The 19,237-nt window shown below is 41.4% G+C and overlaps 1 protein-coding gene across 1 annotated transcript; it reads left to right on the forward strand.

Moving 5' to 3' along the window:
- Nucleotides 1-544: 544 nt before the first annotated feature.
- trpm5 (transient receptor potential cation channel, subfamily M, member 5) lies at nucleotides 545-18,718 on the forward strand. The gene is made up of 26 exons (XM_041033189.1): nucleotides 545-620; nucleotides 2,131-2,198; nucleotides 3,468-3,624; nucleotides 3,739-3,919; nucleotides 4,379-4,545; nucleotides 4,653-4,830; nucleotides 6,109-6,173; nucleotides 6,594-6,779; nucleotides 7,121-7,220; nucleotides 7,443-7,561; nucleotides 7,880-8,221; nucleotides 9,077-9,220; nucleotides 11,183-11,306; nucleotides 11,527-11,672; nucleotides 12,426-12,538; nucleotides 12,642-12,743; nucleotides 13,395-13,653; nucleotides 15,778-15,896; nucleotides 16,078-16,210; nucleotides 16,333-16,507; nucleotides 16,698-16,866; nucleotides 17,003-17,181; nucleotides 17,439-17,571; nucleotides 17,793-17,865; nucleotides 18,012-18,102; nucleotides 18,253-18,718. The coding sequence occupies exons 1-26, from the start codon at nucleotides 594-596 to the stop codon at nucleotides 18,396-18,398; spliced, it is 3,696 nt and encodes a 1,231-aa protein (XP_040889123.1). The 5' UTR covers nucleotides 545-593; the 3' UTR covers nucleotides 18,399-18,718.
- The last annotated feature ends 519 nt before the right edge of the window (nucleotides 18,719-19,237 follow it).

The raw sequence follows: 19,237 nt of genomic DNA on the forward strand, positions 1-19,237 counted from the left end.
AAAAATCATCTGTGCTCATCTGTGCTCATCTATTATCTGTGCTACAGCGATGGCTGAGCAAGGAAAGTAAGCATAGCTCACACATAGAGCCACTTAAGCCAATATGTTATGATGGTGCACAATATTAATCTGGAATTCATCTGACCATTATTCTGCTGTGTATTACACATTTCTCTTCATTTATCTCATATTTAATATTACAAAGTTGTCACAATGACAGAGTGATGATCAGTGCTGAAGCTAAAAGTTACACTTTATATGTTCATCTATTTTCCATTCTGCTGTTTGGAAATTTAGATTTTTAATTCAGCATAATGCTGTGTAATTCTTTAGCTGTGCATGAATGTGTCAAAAAAATGTATAACGCACAGTTGTCTGCTTTAACACTGGTCCTGATGAGAGGAAAGAGCGGCAGCCAGCCAACATGCAAAGCAATGGAGCGAAGCAGTGTCAGGATTGGTCGGAGGGAGAGCCCCACCTTTGTCCTCGCTTCCTGAGGGCTCAGGTGGTTCACCTGAGGGACAGGAAGGAAAACTCCTCAGCCCTTACAGGTGTGGTTTGGCAGGAGAAGTTGAGGAGCGTTCACTTCAGCCATGCAGGAGAGACAGGACACACCTCTGGTGAGTATGCACAGTGTAGTGACTGTCGTTTTTTCTGTTTATCACGTTTAAAAAGGTCTATGTGAAAGGATGTTCCTGGGTAAAATATATTGTGTATAATGACAAATGTTTTAACTTGAAGCAGTGTGTCAACTAATCCTCCTCCACTCCTGTATGCTGTACGTAAAGGGTGTGAAAATGGTTCTAAGATTTTGTTTTGTACAGTTTAAAATTGTTTAGAATTTTAAATTGGGAAGATGTAATTACACAGTTGAAGAATCTGACTTGAAGATGAAGCAGAAGTTGAGGGTTTGGTCTTTGTCTTATAAGTTTTGTTGGATTTTTAAACCACCTTTTTTTTTTTTTTTTTTTTTTTACAATATTTTCATAACAAACCTCTAATCTCCGTGCATTCTATGACTTTTCATAGTTTATAAAACTTTAATTTTACTGTGATGAAAAGTTGTTGATTTTTTCAACAGTACAAATTATAAATTTAAAGAGGAATAGTTTTCTACATCTGTCTGAAGGGGATTGTTGGGTCCTACAGTTTTACACTTACCCATATTCTGTAGCTGTGATTTGATTTTCTGCTCAGAAACATAAATTCACTCAGAATTCTCAGACCACCCTCTGTTCTTCATGAGACAAGTTCATGCTAGACTTGGAGCAAGATGTAAAGGGTGTGTTTGCATGTAAGGGTGTTTGTGTCCGTGAAACACACACACACACACACCCAGAGCTGGCCGTCCTCTCCTCTACCTTTGCATGCAAATTGTCCTGTTTGCATGTCCAGTAGTCTTTTCCCTCCCAGACCTAGGCCTGTAGTCAAATAAAGGCTCCCACAACAAGCTGCACACTTACATTAAAACAGATGGCTAAACTCTAATTGACTCTGTCTGTGTGTTAGCCATTGTACCACAGTTTCTTTAATTCAAGGTGCACAGGGAGGTGCACTGCTTTTTGTCAGAGAAAACATGCACTTGTGTTGCATTTTTGTTTTGATAGTCTTTCACAAGCAGCTCAAGTGCCCATGCAAATAACGCTGGCAGATAAAAGTCTGCATTTACTCAGGCAAATGGATAATCTTATCACTAATGAATGAGCCTTCTTTCTGAGTTCAGTGTCATTTATTCTTATGAAAAGAATCATTCAGAGATAAACAGACTGTGGTGGTTTTCAGTGTAAAACAATAACTACACACAAATCAAGTCATAACATCAGAAACACATTGTGCACACTTGTGTCAGGCAGGTTTTATATTGAGAGGTTTGGGTGGGAGACAGCAATGCTGTGGCCCATTATTTTTGCTTTCATGTTCTGTATATGAATGACAGCATTTTGATCATTACAAGTTCAAACATGACGCAGGAAGCTCTTTGCATATGAAGCGAGGATGAAAATTCTGCTGATTTTTGCATTGACCACAAGTGCTTCTAAGAACCTTTCCATATTTGAAAAGAGTGGTGAGTCAGTCGTATTAGATTTAGAGGAAAAATGACATAATATCTGCGTATTTATTTGTTTACAGGGCACACTACAGCCGCAGACACGATGCCTGCGGTGTGGGGATGTGCTGGAGTGGTCAGAGGAGCACAGGTGTGTGCGTGCGTTGTGTGTGTGTGTGTAGAAGTGAAAGACAGGCCTCTACCCACCACATAAGGAAATATGTACAGTCTATTCATGACTATTGGTAGAAGCTCTTGTCTGAAACAAATTACTGTGCTGTTCAGTGTTCATGACAAAGAAATCACCATCAGATCACCTGAAAATAGACATTTGCAAGCACTGAGATCAGTCCAGTGATTAGCAGGCCATAAGTGGAAGAGGTGCAACAGGAAGTAAACATTTGTACTGGACTAACAAGCCTTAACTTATTCCAAGTACAGTTTTCTATTTAAATTATTCATGAGAGCTGGTCATAATTACCCAGCTGTAGAATAAAAAGCTTTCTCCAGTGTTGAATACTAAGAAAAGCAAAGTGCTACATTCTTGATGCAGCAGATTAAGGACAAAGCAGCCAAACTATAAAACACTTAGTTTACCCCCGACAAGGCAAAATCAGCCAAATGACTTATTTTTAATCATAGAACGTGTGTATAGATTTTTGATCCACCTGTGCATCTGGATCTGCTTCAGCATAACATTCTTCCTTATCCTGTCTGGAAACATTAGGGCTTTGCCCAATCAAGGCTGAAAGTGAGAGTTATAGTATAGTGGAGAATAATAACTTATGTCCAGTTATATGTCAAACAAATAAATAAATAAACACGTTCAATAGAAAATAAAATAGCGTGTCAAAAAACAAAAGAATAACAGTGTTTTGGGATCATTCTCCTTTCTATGGAGTCATTCTTTGCCTTACTCTTCAGGAGTTATGACGCAAAGACATTTATAAGTGGCCTCATGGTCACATTAATCTTTTTGTCCTTGACCCATGGCTTCAGTTTACTGCATTTGTGAAATTTTTTGATTAGCATTTGAAACCCCCGGCCAAACAACACCCAAACAGAACAACGCAATAACCTCCTTGGCAGGAGAAACTACAACTTACTGCAGTATAGGTCAAACGGAGCACTGAGCAGATGGTTATAGGACAGATTGTGGCTTTGCATTTAGAAAAAGTAGAGACTAAAAAGCTGAGAGGTGAGTCTTTAGTTTGTGTTTGAGGATCCACAGTCCTATCCAGGTGCTTGCTACACTACTGGAGAGCAGGAAGACAGAATAGTTACAGTGCATGTTTGTGAAAAACCAGAGAGAACCTGTGAGACGAATGTTCCAGGTGAGCAGCAGACCTGAGATGGTGCTACTGCAGAGCCTTTTTTGCATGATACGCTCTACATATTAATTCAATTTTGTTTCTCTCAGTGTCCTGCTGGGCTGTTCCTGCTGCTCTACAGTGGATGAGACACTGGAGAATGTAGCCAGAGGCCTGGCCAGCAGAATGAAAACGGAGAAGAGTCACTGGGCAGCTGGAAGAGTGGGCGACATAGACTTCATTGGCCCCACGAAGACAAGAGGGAAGGTGAAACTAGATCACATAACAAATACTGAGGGTTATACAACAGCAAAGGAAGAGCTTGGAGAATAAGTGTTTTGAGCACAATGCTGACATATCAACTTGTCTCTTTCTATTCAGTTTATGAGAGTGTGCAGCAGCACGGATCCAGTGCTGATCTACCAGATGCTGACAGAAGAGTGGGGCCTGGCTCCTCCACACCTGGTGGTGGCGCTGGTGGGAGGAGATGAGGTGGCTCAAATGAAGCCGTGGCTCAGGGACACTCTGAGAAAAGGACTTGTGAAGGCTGCACAGAGCACAGGTTATAATCACCAAAACTGGTTTGGCTTTTGAAATCAACACTCACATGAGAATGGGTTCTCTGTTGCCCTCTGTTGACCGCTAGAAGAAATTACTAGAAACACTACACAGAGGTGAAAGCTGGGCTTTTATTTAGATGTATGAGGTCTAAAATAACACTCATAAATTATTTATGATTTTTTTTTTCCATGTGCTTTTTAATTGCATGATTCGTAAAATATTTTCATGAATTTTAATGTATGTAAGGAGGACTAACACGGAATAACCATGTGAGGCAAAAATCTAGGTAGCATCATCAGTAGTCCAGCTGCTTATATAGAATCCAGGACACGACTCTCTGCTTTGATACATACACATAGCATAGATTCATTTGTAGTTCGCCTGGACGCTGCTAACAAGTGCACAAAAAACTGTTTATACCACTTACATACACATATACAACTGCTTCTCTGTTCTCTAGGGGCCTGGATTTTGACTAATGGCCTTCGCTTTGGCATCACCAAGCACTTGGGCCAGGCGGTAAGAGATCACTCCTTGGCCAGTACCTCCTCCAAAGTTCGTGTAGTGGCCATTGGCATCGCACCTTGGAACATGATCCACAACCGAGAGGCACTCCTCACTGCCAAGGTTTCAGTACACACTCACAACATTGATGGGCATATATTTACATGTTTCACATTAATGTGTTTGTGCCGTCCTCTTTATGCCTGCATACCCTGATTCATGTTCTCAAGGTGGATGAGCCTGCTGTATACAAGCCACAGGACCTGCCTCATGGGTCAGTGTATTCCCTGGACAGCCACCACTCTCACTTTGTGCTGGTGGAGGAGGATCCCAACAGACCAGGAGCCACCAGTGAAATGAGGGTGAAGCTGCTCAAACACATCTCTCTTCAGCGCACTGGTTATGGAGGTAAAGCCCTTTAGGACACTGCTGGGAACCAGTAATGGAATAAGATTCTTTCACTTAAGCACCAATAACAAGGCCAGAATGTAGAATTACTTAATTAAATGTTAAAGTCCTGCATTTACTTTTACATTTATAAAATTTACAGAAATGCAAACTGTAAAATGTACTTAAATATTAAAAGTAAGTAGAAGTAGAAAGGACAAATGGTCCTTTTTGTGGTGTTGAATTATAGATGCATTAAGCGTTATTTTACTGTGGCGATGCTCGTAGTACAGGTAGCTGCTTCATATACTGATAGCTTTAAAAAGCCCTACTTCATATTTTATGACCTTTTTGTATAGCTTGCTGTAAAATCATGTGACTCAAACTTGTACACAAGTGCAGCTGTAGACTAAATGTACATCTGCTCAGAACTTGGCTTTGTAGTATGTCAGCAAGTGAAATTCTGGTATAGACTCTCGACTGCCCAAGGGAAGTTAAAAAAAAATGTTTTAAAGACTGAGATACAGACTCCTACAGAACAGCAAGAGAGCAGACTCAGCGTTAGATGTTTTCTCTCTCTAGTCCCTTTAGTATTTGGTTTTAAACCACAAACTTGCCAAGATAGATAAGTGGTGCTACTTCACAAAATTCCTGAGTAATCAAAGGTACTCTGGAGTTTTCCTGTAAACAAACAAAAGTTATGTTTACACTCAATGTTTCTCACCAAAATGCATCCTCGAGGTCTAACAAATGTGCTTAGCCCGTTTCCTTCCTCATAAAACATTTTTAAAGCCAATTTTCTAATAATATATTAATATATATTGTGCCTTGTTCACATCCATGTCTGCTAGTTTACAGTGTCTTTCTCTGCCTCTGCAGGGGCATTGCTGTTCTCCTTTGTGTGTTACTGCCAACAACAAACCAAACAGGGACCCATTCTTAAAAACCTTTCTCCATTGTTCTACTAGATGTAAAAAAAAAACACCTAAGCAGGGTCCCTTTAAGTTGAAAAAAGAATTCTATGCAAATGAAGTTAAGTTCAATCTTCTGACCTTTCTTTGCTCCATGTTGTTTAATTGTTGAACTTGTTGGACAGTTTTACCTCCTCAGACCTTCAAAACTGTTCAAATTTACCAAACTGATAAGGTAACAGCATTCTTTAGTTTAACTGCAGAGAGACAAAGGTAACCGCTTGCAGCTGTCAGGTGAAGCCAATGCACCATTCACAGAGTGATAATCATGTAAGCGTCTCTGAAATGCAAACGATATTATAGTGAATGTAGTTTCTGATGCTTTCAGGCACAGGCAGTTTTGAGATTCCTGTTCTGTGTCTCTTGGTCCATGGGGAACCCAGGATCCTAAAGGTAAATTTTAATTCACAATGCAATTAGTAGCTCAAGAACTTTAAAGACATGACCACAAGGAGACATTTTAAAGGCCAGCCGTCTGCTTTGTCATATGGATGTGCATAATCTGACTTTGAACAGTGGCCTGAGAATTAGGCTCCGAATCAAATTTTGGTTGTACCCCTTCCTGAAGTAGCAGGCCAGAGCCAGACTGTGAAACAAATTCTTTCTGTTTACACAAAACTAATCTCTTCGGCTAGCCCGTCAAAGCCACCCGTTTATTTGCATAAATAGAGCCATAACTGAGGAGATTAGAGACTACAGCTTGCACTGATCAATATGATTCACTGTTGATGTTAAGTCGAGAAGTTATTAAGTAAAACACGATGAAGTTTGCGAGTTTGTCTACACGTCTGAACACTGTGTCCTTTTCTGCAGAGGATGTGTAAAGGCATTGGCAATTCAACACCGTGGCTGATCCTGGCAGGCTCAGGAGGCGTGGCTGACATCCTCGTCACACTGATGAATAGGGGGTGCTGGGATATGGACAGTGTTCATGAGCTGCTTCTGGACACCTTTCCAAATGCCCACCACAGCACAGACATCAGTAACTGGGTCAAGCTGGTGAGAGTGATGTGCACAGCATGGAGGCAGGCACATACACAGATATGCACATCACAAGACTCGAACATGAGCCAGAAAAATGGGGCACAGTGGGAAAGATTGTGAGAGAAGCTAATGTAGGATTTTCATCGTTATCTTCACAATTTGTATGTGATGACCTAATTAAGGAAATGAAGGAGGAGGGAAAGATACCAATAACGCAACATATTTTTTTCAAGCTGACATACACAGTGAAGAGATTGTAATTTTAGAAAACAATGTTTTAGTGATGAAAAATAAAAATGCATTGCTTCACTCAAGCAAGGATGTTATTAATAAGTGACTGTCAACCTGCCAATCAGATCCAGAAGATACTCGATCATGGGCATCTCCTCACTGTCCACGACCCTGAACAGGAGAGCTCGGAGCTGGATACCGTCATTCTCAAAGCTCTAGTCAAGGGTAAAGAACTCCTTGTGAAAGATATGCTATTAAGAAACTCGCAATTTTCTAAGGCTGTACAATTATAGGTTTTGTGACTTGACAGGTGTACGGAGAGTGAGCCTTGACATTTTGAGCACTTCATACATTCTGAACCTGTGTGTGTGTGTGCGTGCGTGCGTGCGTGCGTGCGTGTGTGTGTGTGTGCGTGCGTGCGTGTGTGCGTGCGTGCGTGTGAATCAGCTTGTAAGAGCCAAAGTCAGGAAGCTCAGGACTTCCTGGATGAACTGAAGCTGGCTGTGGCCTGGAACAGGGTGGACATTGCCAAGAGTGACATCTTCAATGGAGATGTGGAGTGGAAGGTGAGAGAACTACAGGTTAATACAGGTTAACACTGTAAAGTTAGATCATAAATATCTGTACAATCGTTAATGCACATCCATCCAGCAATTTTTGAGATATTTTATCAAGGTGGTGGACCAACAAACTGACTAACGGATGAAGCCGTTAGTCAATTATAATCCTATTTGTCAATATTTGTATTCAGTCACTTATTGACTAGTGACTCAGTAGATATCACAGAAATATGAGAGGCAAAATGTTGAAAACCATTTCACAGGGAGAAGAGAGTAGACAGCTGCTTTATGAGTCATTGTAACAAAGACACATGATCTTTGCAGGCATGCGACCTTGAAGAGGTGATGATGGACGCACTGATCAATGACAAACCTGACTTTGTGCGCCTTTTTGTGGACAACGGCGTGAACCTGGGCGAGTTCCTTACCTACGGACGCCTGCAGGAGCTTTACTGGTCTGTGTCGGAGAAGAGCCTGCTTCACAACCTGCTCCTCAAAAAGTACGAGGAGAAGCAGCTTCTGCTTGGAGCTGCCAGGACACCTGGTCCACCTGGGCACCATCCGCCTGAGCAAGGGAAACCCCGCTTCACCCTGTACGAGGTTGCCAAAGTGCTGAAAGATTTTCTTCATGACTCCTGCAAAGGCTTTTACCAAAAGATTCCCACGGTGAGTTTACTGTGTCACAAACGTTGCAGTAAATCACATATACTTCACTGAAAAAGAAATCCTTTCAACTGATGAATTAGTTTCCACCTTGTCTTGCGTCTTTGAGCGGTTCTCATCCTTTTTGGCTTGTGACACCTTAAGGTGAAGCAGTGTCTGTTTGTGAGTTCTTCAAACAGTTTGAATTTATCTATGAGTTGTTGTGAGCAGGGAGGGATTTTCCCCGAAAGCCCTGAAAGATGCTATGAAATAGAGAAGATGCAGACTTTGTGGTTAACTCACTTCAAGGAAAACAGTGAATCTTTAATGGTGACCTCATCCTGCTCTTGTAGGAGTGAAACAGAAAAGCTAATCCTGCCCTTCTGTCTAGAGGTCTAGACCGCCAAGTTGGGGATCCCTTGAAATAACTGTGGACAGGAAGAGATGAATCATCATCACACACCAAACCTGCTGTCATGTCGTCAGAAATCGTGTCTAAATATACCTTCTGGATTTACAAATTAATCACCTCTCTCTGTGTTGTGTAATGTATGTGTTTTGTATCATGCTGCACAGCTGAAAAAGGTGATAATCTCAGGGAATAAATTATACATAAGACCATGACCAAAATCAAATTGTTTTATAGCTGAAGGTCTGTCTGTTCAGCGTATTTCATAGAAATCCTTTCATGCATTTTTGAAATACCTATATGTTCTGTTGGCAGACAGACAGATTGCCAGGTAAAAATAACCTTCTTGGCAGAGGAAATAATTGGTTTTGCAATAATGACGGCCGTAGATTGGATGACTCATATAATAATTGCATGCTCTGTAAACTGTGTGCATTTAATACATGTAGTGTTCTGTCTGTGTGCCCCAGGAGAAGCCAGCAAAGGGTCGACTGTTCCACAGCCAGAAGAACCTGGCTGAGTTAGAGGAGCGCTGCGAACATCCTTGGAGGGATCTTTTCCTCTGGGCCGTCCTTCAGAACCGGCAACAGATGGCTAACTACTTTTGGGCCATGGTCAGTCTTGTCAGCTTCTTTAGTCAGTTCAGTTCCAGCTCGTATTATCGCAGTGCTGTGTGGCTCAATCAATAAAAGTCTAAATGTGCCTGGCATTGGCAAAAACCACTCAACACCAAACTGAAGTGAGCTGAATTATACCGCACTAGTTTGTATTCTGAATTCAGTGTGAACAAGAGTAATGTGGGCCAGCACCGTGCATGTGCAGGTCAGTCCTGCCATATGAAAATGTCACTCTAGATAAAAGAGCCCAGCAAACGGCATATTTATCAGGAGCTGAGGTGCACTAAAAAGCATTCTTATCTCCAAGAACATTATTCAAATGAAGGTCATGCCGCTTGCTGGGGCAGTATATTCAACCAGCGCGATACCAGTGGTGAGGTAGTGCAGGTGTGTGTGTGAAGTCCTGAGGAAGTTAATGAGAAATATATCCTGACATGTAATTGATGCTCTATGAGTAGTTCAAATGACACCAGTCAATGGTAATTGCTCTTTGTTTTCAACATCTTTCCAAGGCACCTTTCATTTCTTTGTTGCCCTTCCCTGAACTAAGGGAACCAATTATTATAATCTCACAAGCGGTCACCCCGATGTGCTCCTTCCCTGCGTCTTATTTCAAACATTATCTGAAATTATGGTAATTGCATTCACTGTGTGTACATCCCCCACTGCAAATCGTTTTACCGCTCAGACTCTGGCCGGGATATCTGCATTCATAATTTGATTGTTTGAAGTATCTCTCATGTTGAAGGCCTCATCACAATTATCCTCGCGGGCTGGCTTATGCAAGCAAAATATCTTATATTTAATATGTACATATATAGGAACGCAGGAGTAACATTATACGCCATAATATACAGAAATTGATCATCATTTAAATAAAGAGGTATGAGGTCCACACCACTAAGTGTAACTTCAAATGGAGAGCTTTCTGTTTTAGTATGTTTCTCTTCATTTGCACATTTGTCATGTTAGTCCTGTAAATGTTTCTTCTACCAAGTATAAGGCCATGAAAAGTTGGTATTATTTAACACAGTGTACTATAATCCCATAACAGACAATGTCAGTCTCTTTCCAGAGAGGAGCAAGAACTGATTTTCTTCGTAAAAAAAAAAAAATCCTAAATAAACACACCTATAAACATCCTCTTCCTTCCATCACATGTATGATGGACAAGAAATCAATCTGATGCCAAAACACTGGTTTAAAGAAATAGTTCAACTCTTTTGGAAACAAGTTTGTTGACTGTCTGCTGAGAGATAGATGAGAAGAGTAACAAGAAACAAATTTGCTTACCAGCACCTCTGAGGCTCACTACTTAATGAGTTATATCGCATTTGGTTAATCTGGAAAAAAAAAAAACAAGTTGCGGCTTTACATGGTCAGGATAAAACTTCGTGTGTAGACCTGATGTTCTGTATGATGAATTACTATATACTGAGGAAGTTTCAAGTTTTTTTTTTTTTCATTGTGACCTTAAGTAAACTGAAAGAAAGCCTGCAATGTTTCAAAAACACAAAAAATGCTTAAAACCAGTGGTATGATTTCTCTATCTCTGTAGAAGACGCCACTTTAGTCACATCCAAGGGTGAAACTTTATTTGATGTTTGAGTCCGAAGGCATAAGCAACTGCATCGCTAAAATTCAAAACATGGGGTATGAGCCTGCTATCACACCCAAACCGTGGATGGATTATGAGAAAACTGGCCCCTGGGTACAGACAGGTAAAAGGCCCCTCACCCTCCCATACAGGACCTTGAGGCTGAAAGAGATGCAAAACAGCTACAAACATTTAGCTCATTTTGCATCTCATTGTGGTGGTTTTGTGTCTCTTTTTGGTCATTTTGTCCCTTTGGGATCTTTTTTTCAGTCCTTTGGAATCATATTACTTTTTGTTGTCATTTCTTTACTTAGAGGCTCTCAGACCCATTTCTTGGATTCAGCTTTCTTTTAATCCTTCAGGGCCCTGAGGCGGTTGCGGCAGCGCTGGCGGGTTGTAAGATTCTGAAAGAGATGGCACGACTGGAATCTGAGGCTGAGTCTGCACGTAGTATGAAGGAGGCCAAGTATGAGCAGTTTGCCCTTGGTGAGTACATAAACCGTTTGGCGACAACAGCTGACGGTGTGATCAGAAAAAGTAAAGGTCAAACATAGCAAGAGGTACATTCACCAACATCAAAACAACACTTTCTCAAGCACAAACAGTTGTCCTGCTGCAAAGGAGTAAAATGTGAATCTGAATGTGTGAATTCTTCTAACATAGCCGAGTGTTTGACACCGTGTTTCTTTTGTTGTCACCGTGGCAGATGTCTTTGGAGAGTGTTACTCCAACAGTGAAGACAGGGCTTATGCTTTGTTAGTGAGGAGAACACACTGCTGGAGCAAATCTACGGTCCTTAACTTGGCAACTGAGGCAGATGCCAAATCCTTCTTTGCCCACGATGGAGTTCAGGTAACATGGAGATACATCCATATGCTCATTTGGCTCCAGTTTAACTTTCATCCAGCAGTTTCAAAGTACTGTACATTTGAAGAAGAGAGGTATGTGATTTATTTTGCTGCTGCTTGTATTGCAGTTATTAAACATTTTTCCATACTTATTTCAAATTCATATCTTTTGCTGCTCGCTGGCCTCCGTTCACTGCACAATTTTATCCCAGCAACAGACGTCCTTATCATTAGAAAGTCATCGCTGAGAGTTAATTAGTATTCAGTGTCAGCAGGGAAAGTTAGTGTGCAGAAAACTCTTGACAGTGAAATATTATTTTATTTAAAGCACACAGTTGGAGTAAAATGGCCTTTTTTTAATGCGAAGCTGTTAATTATAATTCAATACATGTGTAATGGTTCAAGAGAATGTGGATTTCAGTGGTCTGTTACAAAGGGTGGACAAGCCCATGGCTAAGCATAATATGTCCTTTCATGTAAGTGACCTCATTCCAAGCTGCAAACAGGCAGTTGTGGAGAAGGAAATGGTTTGACAGGGAGGGAATATTCAAATTTTTTTCTTCTGCGAACCAACTGGGGCAACTCCCCTGTATGATGCTTCCATGGGTATAGTCACAAGACTGTAAGGCGGGGTTATTCCAAAGCCTGCAGTGCCCTCTTGTGGTTAATTTCATTCACCGGTTATGTTAGTTTATCCCTGTTGTGAAACCACATCACATTTTCAACCTAAATGATACCAAGTAAACTTTCATCACAGGCTCTCCTCACAAAGATTTGGTGGGGGGCGATGACGACTGACACAGCCATTTCCAAACTCGTGGTGTCGTTCTTCTGCCCACCACTCATCTGGACCAACCTCATAAAGTTCAGGTGATCAGTGTCATGCTGGCCCACCATTACGCCTTAGCCACGTGGATGTACTGTATGTACGTGTTTTGTTGTGTGCACTGAAACACACTCATGTGCTTCTCAGTGACGAGGAACTGGACAATCGTAATGGCCGTGAGCAGTTCGTGGAGCTGGACAGTCTGGATACGGAAAAGGCTTTGCTGTTAACTGACGACGATGACCCCTTGTGAGTTTGCATTCATATAGTACTTAAATTGAAGGTGCATACTGTGAAAATTATCTTGCGCAGCAAGTCACCACCTTAAGCATTATTTTGGTTGTTTTACTGCTAAATGTGTTTTTTTTTTTTATTCTCATTATTTCTTTCTAAAATATGTTGCATGCCATTACCCTGCATTATATATTCACAGTAAAGCTGTACGTGATCTAAATTCAGCTAAAGTATAAAAGTCTGATGCACTGCATCATTTCACATTTTAATTTCACCTTCAGCTTTATTTTTCCCCAAGGGGACTTTGTCTGCAGCCAAGTGAAACACAGGACACACACAGACTTGAATAAAAAACATAATAAAATGCATAAAACATAATAAAAAGGGGGGAAACAGATGCTAAAAGCCACCACACATGATCCACCTCACATAAAAAAAAATGTAGATCAGTTATGGCTTAACAAATAAACCTGGAGTACACCCAGCCTGCATCAACAAATTCAATCATCAAAGGTTAAAACAACATCTGTAATCTTCCCATGTTCCAATATAAGAAGTCTGGGTGTAACCGGTATTTAAATCATTATACACTTCTGTTGATTTGTATGTAAAAAGAGTTTGAGAACCACTTGAGTGTCTTTTCCTTTTTTTCTCTTTGATTTCCAGGGACTCTCCACCTGGGGATCCAGCAGCTCAGAGCTGTGCCTCTGTCTGGTGGCGTTTCTTACTCCGCCGCTGGCGTCGCTTCTGGAGCGCTCCTGTCACTGTGTTCCTTGGTAATGTCATCATGTACTTCGCCTTCCTCTGCCTCTTCACCTACGTGCTCCTGCTAGACTTCCGCCCACCACCGCCCTCCGGCCCTGGAGCCCCAGAGATAATGCTGTACTTCTGGGTCTTCACCTTGGTGCTGGAGGAACTCCGACAGGTGACCATCAAAGCATCCAGTCTCACTGGTTTCTTTATGATCCTGTCTCATGTTCTCAAACAGATTTTAAGTTCTCAGATCATTATTTAATTATTTTTTTTAAGGTACCCATTTCTACCAATCTATGCAGCGTGACACCCACTTTGAAGCTCTGCTCTCTTTTATTAGATGTGTTTGCATGACTTTACTCATGCCTGAGAAGTCAGACACATCTGAGTACGAGCTGCTGTGTATCGCTACAATGAGCTCATTCTCTCTGGGGTTTTAAGGATTCATGAGACTTTCACCTCTCTGCCTGACTCCCTCCCAGTGAGCCGGGTCAGACAAGCATGATCCCTTATTGCACTGATCCCACTGAGACTTCCTCCTTTGGGCACAAAAGCCCCAGATGAGACAGGGCTTCACCTCTGTTCCCTCAGCTCCCTTTTGCAACGTGCATCTCAGAAAGTCCCTGAGCTGAGCAGAGCTATGGTACAGGTTTCCAAAAAAAGAACCACACTGCCACAGGCGGCCCTGGCATGCTACCAAGCCCAGCGGGGCTCCTGTGCCTTCAAAGGGATGGCTCTGGGGTGCATGCCTCTCCCTAAAGGAAGAAAATGCCACTGGGGCCCCAGATTTTACCATACGTGTCATAAAACAAGGTTAGAGGCTGTAGGTTTACCAGTTTTTTAAAATCTGATAGATGGGCTGGTGCAAGGCTCCTCACTCTCACTGTGTTATGAAAACCAATATGTTGTTGCATGAATTGGTGTAGGCTGATATATGTGGTTTCTCGTTACTTGAAGAGATTTCACAGGTGCTCACATGCTGATAGAGGATTTTCAGTCCTTTACACTTTAGGGATAACGCTGTATCATTCCAGACAGTCTGTGTAATGTCGGACTAGAAGAGATTTAGATGGTCACGGTGGCTGTATTGTTGTTTATGCAAAATCTATCACTGCTTATGTTTAGTCAGCATCAATACATCTGAGGTAAGTGTGAGATATTTGGTTGATTTACACTCAGTCTCTGACTCTACACCTTATATATCCCGCTCTATTTACAAATCATTTATGCCCTGAAAGGAGACAATCAGCAATGCTGGGAATAAGATGGCAAGGAAGAACAGACTCCCATTCTGCTTTTATTAAGATGCTTTGTTGGGGCATTTTGCCCCTTTAACACACTGAAGCTGAACAGATCTGAACCAAAAAGATGTGCTAGTCCTGGTTAAGGTGAGGGTGAATCTTGCAAAGTATTTTCAGAGGACTATGTGATCCTAAATGGAGGCTGCATGGGTAGCAATACAAAATATGTATACAAAATATGTAGTCTGTCGCTTTATGAAAGCAGCGTACCTCTCTCAGCTTGTTCTCAAATCAATTGTGCCATCAAGAGACCGTGCGCTGTTTCTTGATGCACTTACAGGTGCCCTGTTCAAGCCACAAGAGACAGTAAACCTTACACTAAAAGTCTGAGAGACATTTCACAGGAGTGAGAATGTGGGACACTGCAGGTGCTTCTAGAGCATCAGGGCCGTGTACCTGCTAAGTCCCTTTTGGCCTTGCAGGTGTGTCTGAATAGGGCTCCAGTGTATGGCCTGGTAGATGGTATGTTAACATGGGAAAAATGTTACCTAGCTCTAACAGAAAGTGCATAGCTGATGGTTTAAAAAGATTAAAAGGTTTGTTAAAGCCTCATTTACCCATAAACTCCTAGAATTATTCAGGGTGTAAACACATTTCCATATTAAATGGAAACTTTACACCAGTGCAAAGCATTTTTATTTTTAAAATTGAAAACTGACTTACTATGTTCAGAATGTAAATAACACATTAGTTTTATTGTTTGAGCCAGTAGCACAAAAGACCTGAAAGACATAAGACAAATATATATCAAGAAAGCATGTTAAAACAATGCACTGTACACACAGACATAGTTACACATCAGCTTCTATCAAATTACTAATGCACACGGGGAATTTTCTAGCAAAATAATGTTGAGGTTAGAAATTAAACCAAACTCAGTCATGCAACATAAACTAAGATTTTTTTAATGAAATAACTTTTTAGATTTTCTTAAAGAAAAATGCAAATGATCATGTCTTATATTAATACATAAACTTCTATCTTTAATGACACAGAGCTTTTTCACGGATGAAGAGATGAACATCTTGAAGAAGTTCAAACTCTACGTCGAGGACAACTGGAACAAGTGCGACATGGTTGCCATCTTGCTCTTTGTTGTTGGGGTTTCGTGCAGGTAATGAGCATTAAACAACACATTGATTACACTGAAAAAATACAGCAAAAACAACACAAATTGTGGCAGCTCTAGACCTGTTGCTATGGTGATTAAAATAACGGAGGGAGCGAATGGATTAAATACTGAATGGGAAGAAGGGATAGAGATTAAAAAGTGTGGATTTAATTTGATTTTCCAGGATGGTTAATCACACCTATGAGGCAGGAAGGACAGTCCTGGCGATAGACTTCATGGTTTTCACCCTTCGTCTGATCCACATCTTTGCCATTCATAAGCAGCTCGGCCCCAAGATCATTATTGTGGAGAGAATGGTGAGCGAAACAAAACACCACCATCTTGACATGAAAGTGATGTTCTTGGTCGCAGGTGAAGAAAGTGTAGGCCTTGTGTGGCCAGTCAAGAAGATGAAAAAGTCTGTGTTTCTCCTCTGCAGATGAAGGACGTTTTCTTCTTCCTCTTCTTCCTGAGTGTGTGGCTCATAGCGTACGGTGTTGCAACGCAGGCTCTTCTCCACCCCAATGATCCCAGGATCGACTGGGTGTTCCGCAGAGCCTTGTACCGCCCCTACCTGCACATTTTTGGCCAGATCCCCTTGGAGGAAATAGACGGTGAATTACAGTAGACTCAAATTTGTGTATTTGCTATAAAGAATATTCAACTTTTACATGTGTGCAGTGCAGTGTGACAGTTTTTTTTCATGTTATATTTTCATCACTCATGCAAACAGGGATGACTTTCTGTTTGCCTGAATGCTGTCTTCTAATCTAATTTTCTTGTTCTTTCATAAATGGAGCACAGCTGCTCGCATGCCTGAAATTAACTGCACCAATGACTCAGAGGAGATTATCATGGGCCTACGGCCGCCATGTCCCAACATCTACGCCAACTGGCTGGTCATTCTGCTGCTGGTTATCTTCCTACTTGTCACCAATGTCCTGCTGCTCAACCTGCTTATTGCTATGTTCAGGTCAGGCGCTGTGAATCTAGAAAACTGTCCATATGTTTGTCTGTCTAACAAAATTATTGGAGCAAGTCGCTTCTTTGTACAGTGTAAAATCAAACTGGCTTTACTGGCGTTTTGTTCCTTTTTTCCCCATCTTCAGCTACACATTCCAGGTGGTGCAGGGCAACACGGACATCTTCTGGAAGTTCCAGAGATACAACCTGATTGTGGAGTACCACAGCCGTCCCGCCCTGGCTCCACCCTTCATTATCATCAGCCACCTCTCTCAGATCCTCCTCAGCCTGGTCAAACGGCCTGAGTCCAAGCAGGAGCATCTTGGTACGAAGGTTCTATATGCACATTTCATCATATTTCCATTAGTGGCCATTAAGACACTCTTCCTTATGTCAAACGGATGAAATTGTTCCTTGTGGCTTATCTGGCTAAATTAAAATTAAACGAAATACAGGCAAACACAGTCCGTTTATCTCTGTCCTTCACCTGCTCTGTCCGTGGAAATTGCCTGTCGGTTAATTGGTTATTGGACTGCCTCCTTGTGCGCGTGTGTGTGTGTGTGTGTGTGTGTTTTCTGCCAGAGAGGGAGCTGCCGGCAGGGCTAGACCAGAGGCTGATAACATGGGAGACAGTGCAGAAAGAGAACTACCTGGCCAAACTGGAGCGACAGCACTGGGAAAGCAGTGAGGAGAGACTCAAGAATACCTCCTCAAAGTAATTATCATTTTGCAATTTTGTCAACCTCAGTAAACTATCAGATACTCTGATTATAGGAAGATATGATCTTATTAGCAAACAAGCTGACCCACCCCATGATACAATACCTGCTGAGCTCCAAACCATGGCTTGTTTTAAAGCTTGCCTGCCCTCTTGTGGTACAAACTGATTACTGCAGCACTGAACAAGGTTTTTACTGATTCTTGTTTGTGCCCAAGGGTTCAGAGCTTGCTGAGGATTGTCAGTGGGTTTAAGGATCAAGAGAAACGACTGGCATCCATGGAGGCTCAGGTAAACCTGGAAAAGTGACCTCAATACAACAGTTTGACACATAATCTGGTTGCATTTCCCTAAGCCAAAAAAAACATTCAAGTTAGTAATCTGACAGACATCTTACATGACCCTCAGTCACCTCTGGCTGACCTGTCTCTGTCTAGGTCAGATATTGTGGAGAGGTGTTGTCCTGGATGGCAGAGTGCTTTGCTAAAAGCACACTCAAGTGTGGGAAAGAAGCTCCAAGAGCTCCAAGTGAGTCAAAAGCCAGACGAAGGAAAGGCTGACTCATTTTTTTGATAATTATGTGACAACACTCAAAAATACCAGCAATTCTAACACACTCATGCATTACTGTATGCAATTTGATATTTCTTTTAATATTAATATGGAATTAAATTTCAGCGTCCCTGACAGGCGCCAAGGCAAGCAGCAGCGAGGATGCACCTCAAAGTCAACCAGAGAAAGAAGCCAAACAGGACAGGGGAGAAGCCAAACCGGGTAACCCAGGCTATGGAGCTAACAAAAAATTTCCTTATATTGATGAATAAAAGTTGATACCACTAGCCGGTAGCATTATGGTGCCATGTATAAGATTTTTAGAATATTCTGAGGTATGATCATGGTGTAATTGTGGGAAAGGGGACGTTGATTTGCTTTGAGCTTTAATTTAAATGAATAAAATGGCGTTGGATGTGTTCACAGATGTATCCCTGGTTTTTGAGTGTTGTTGCGTTACACATTACGAATACTTATACAGCTTCGTGTTGTTGTAAGACATTCTAAATAGTGTTTTCAACATTACTCTGACTGTACCTGACTGTACCCAAAAGAAATACCAAGTTTACCAAGTTCCTTCAGTGCAATAAAAGGTAGAGGAAATGAGTCACTTGTGGATGGCATAACATTTTAGTTCCTTGTTACGAGACAAACAGGAATAAAACTAAGCCCTTTTTCCAGTGGCCTGAGTCAGCAAAAGACATAAAATGTTAGACACTACAATGACAGTGATTTACGTTTGCTTAGCTTTAATTTAAGGCACCTTTCGTCAGCATTGGTTCAAAGGCTAAAATTCATTATCCATTAAATCACAAACATTCGGAGCAATCATTGTTTACACAGTCAAATCACAGGCATCACTGGCGCCATATGAGCAACATGGTGAGTAAGCAAAAGTACAATATATTACCTACATCCGTAAAGGCTTGACAGGCAGTATAATATTTTAAAGTAAGGACACTAACCCACGATGCTGGATTTACGTCTACTCTTGAAATATTTTTTGTAGGTCACATTAGGCAGGAGCTTCTCTAAAGTCTAAAATCAAAAGCAAAACATAGAACTTAGTGACAAACCTGCACAGCTGTAATGTATTTAACAGAAAAATACA

Source organism: Toxotes jaculatrix, chromosome 1, assembly GCF_017976425.1.
Source record: "Toxotes jaculatrix isolate fToxJac2 chromosome 1, fToxJac2.pri, whole genome shotgun sequence".
In the NCBI taxonomy this organism is placed as follows: Eukaryota; Metazoa; Chordata; class Actinopteri; family Toxotidae; genus Toxotes; species Toxotes jaculatrix.

What these genes read in the sequence shown, in the direction of transcription:
- trpm5 (XM_041033189.1), top strand. Translation starts at nt 594, where the DNA reads ATGCAGGAGAGACAGGACACACCTCTG. An exon ending in GTATGAGCAGTTTGCCCTTG is followed by an intron (nt 11,307 to 11,526) that starts GTGAGTACATAA and finishes TCACCGTGGCAG; the next exon opens with ATGTCTTTGGAGAGTGTTAC. An exon ending in CTGCTTATTGCTATGTTCAG is followed by an intron (nt 16,867 to 17,002) that starts GTCAGGCGCTGT and finishes CCCCATCTTCAG; the next exon opens with CTACACATTCCAGGTGGTGC.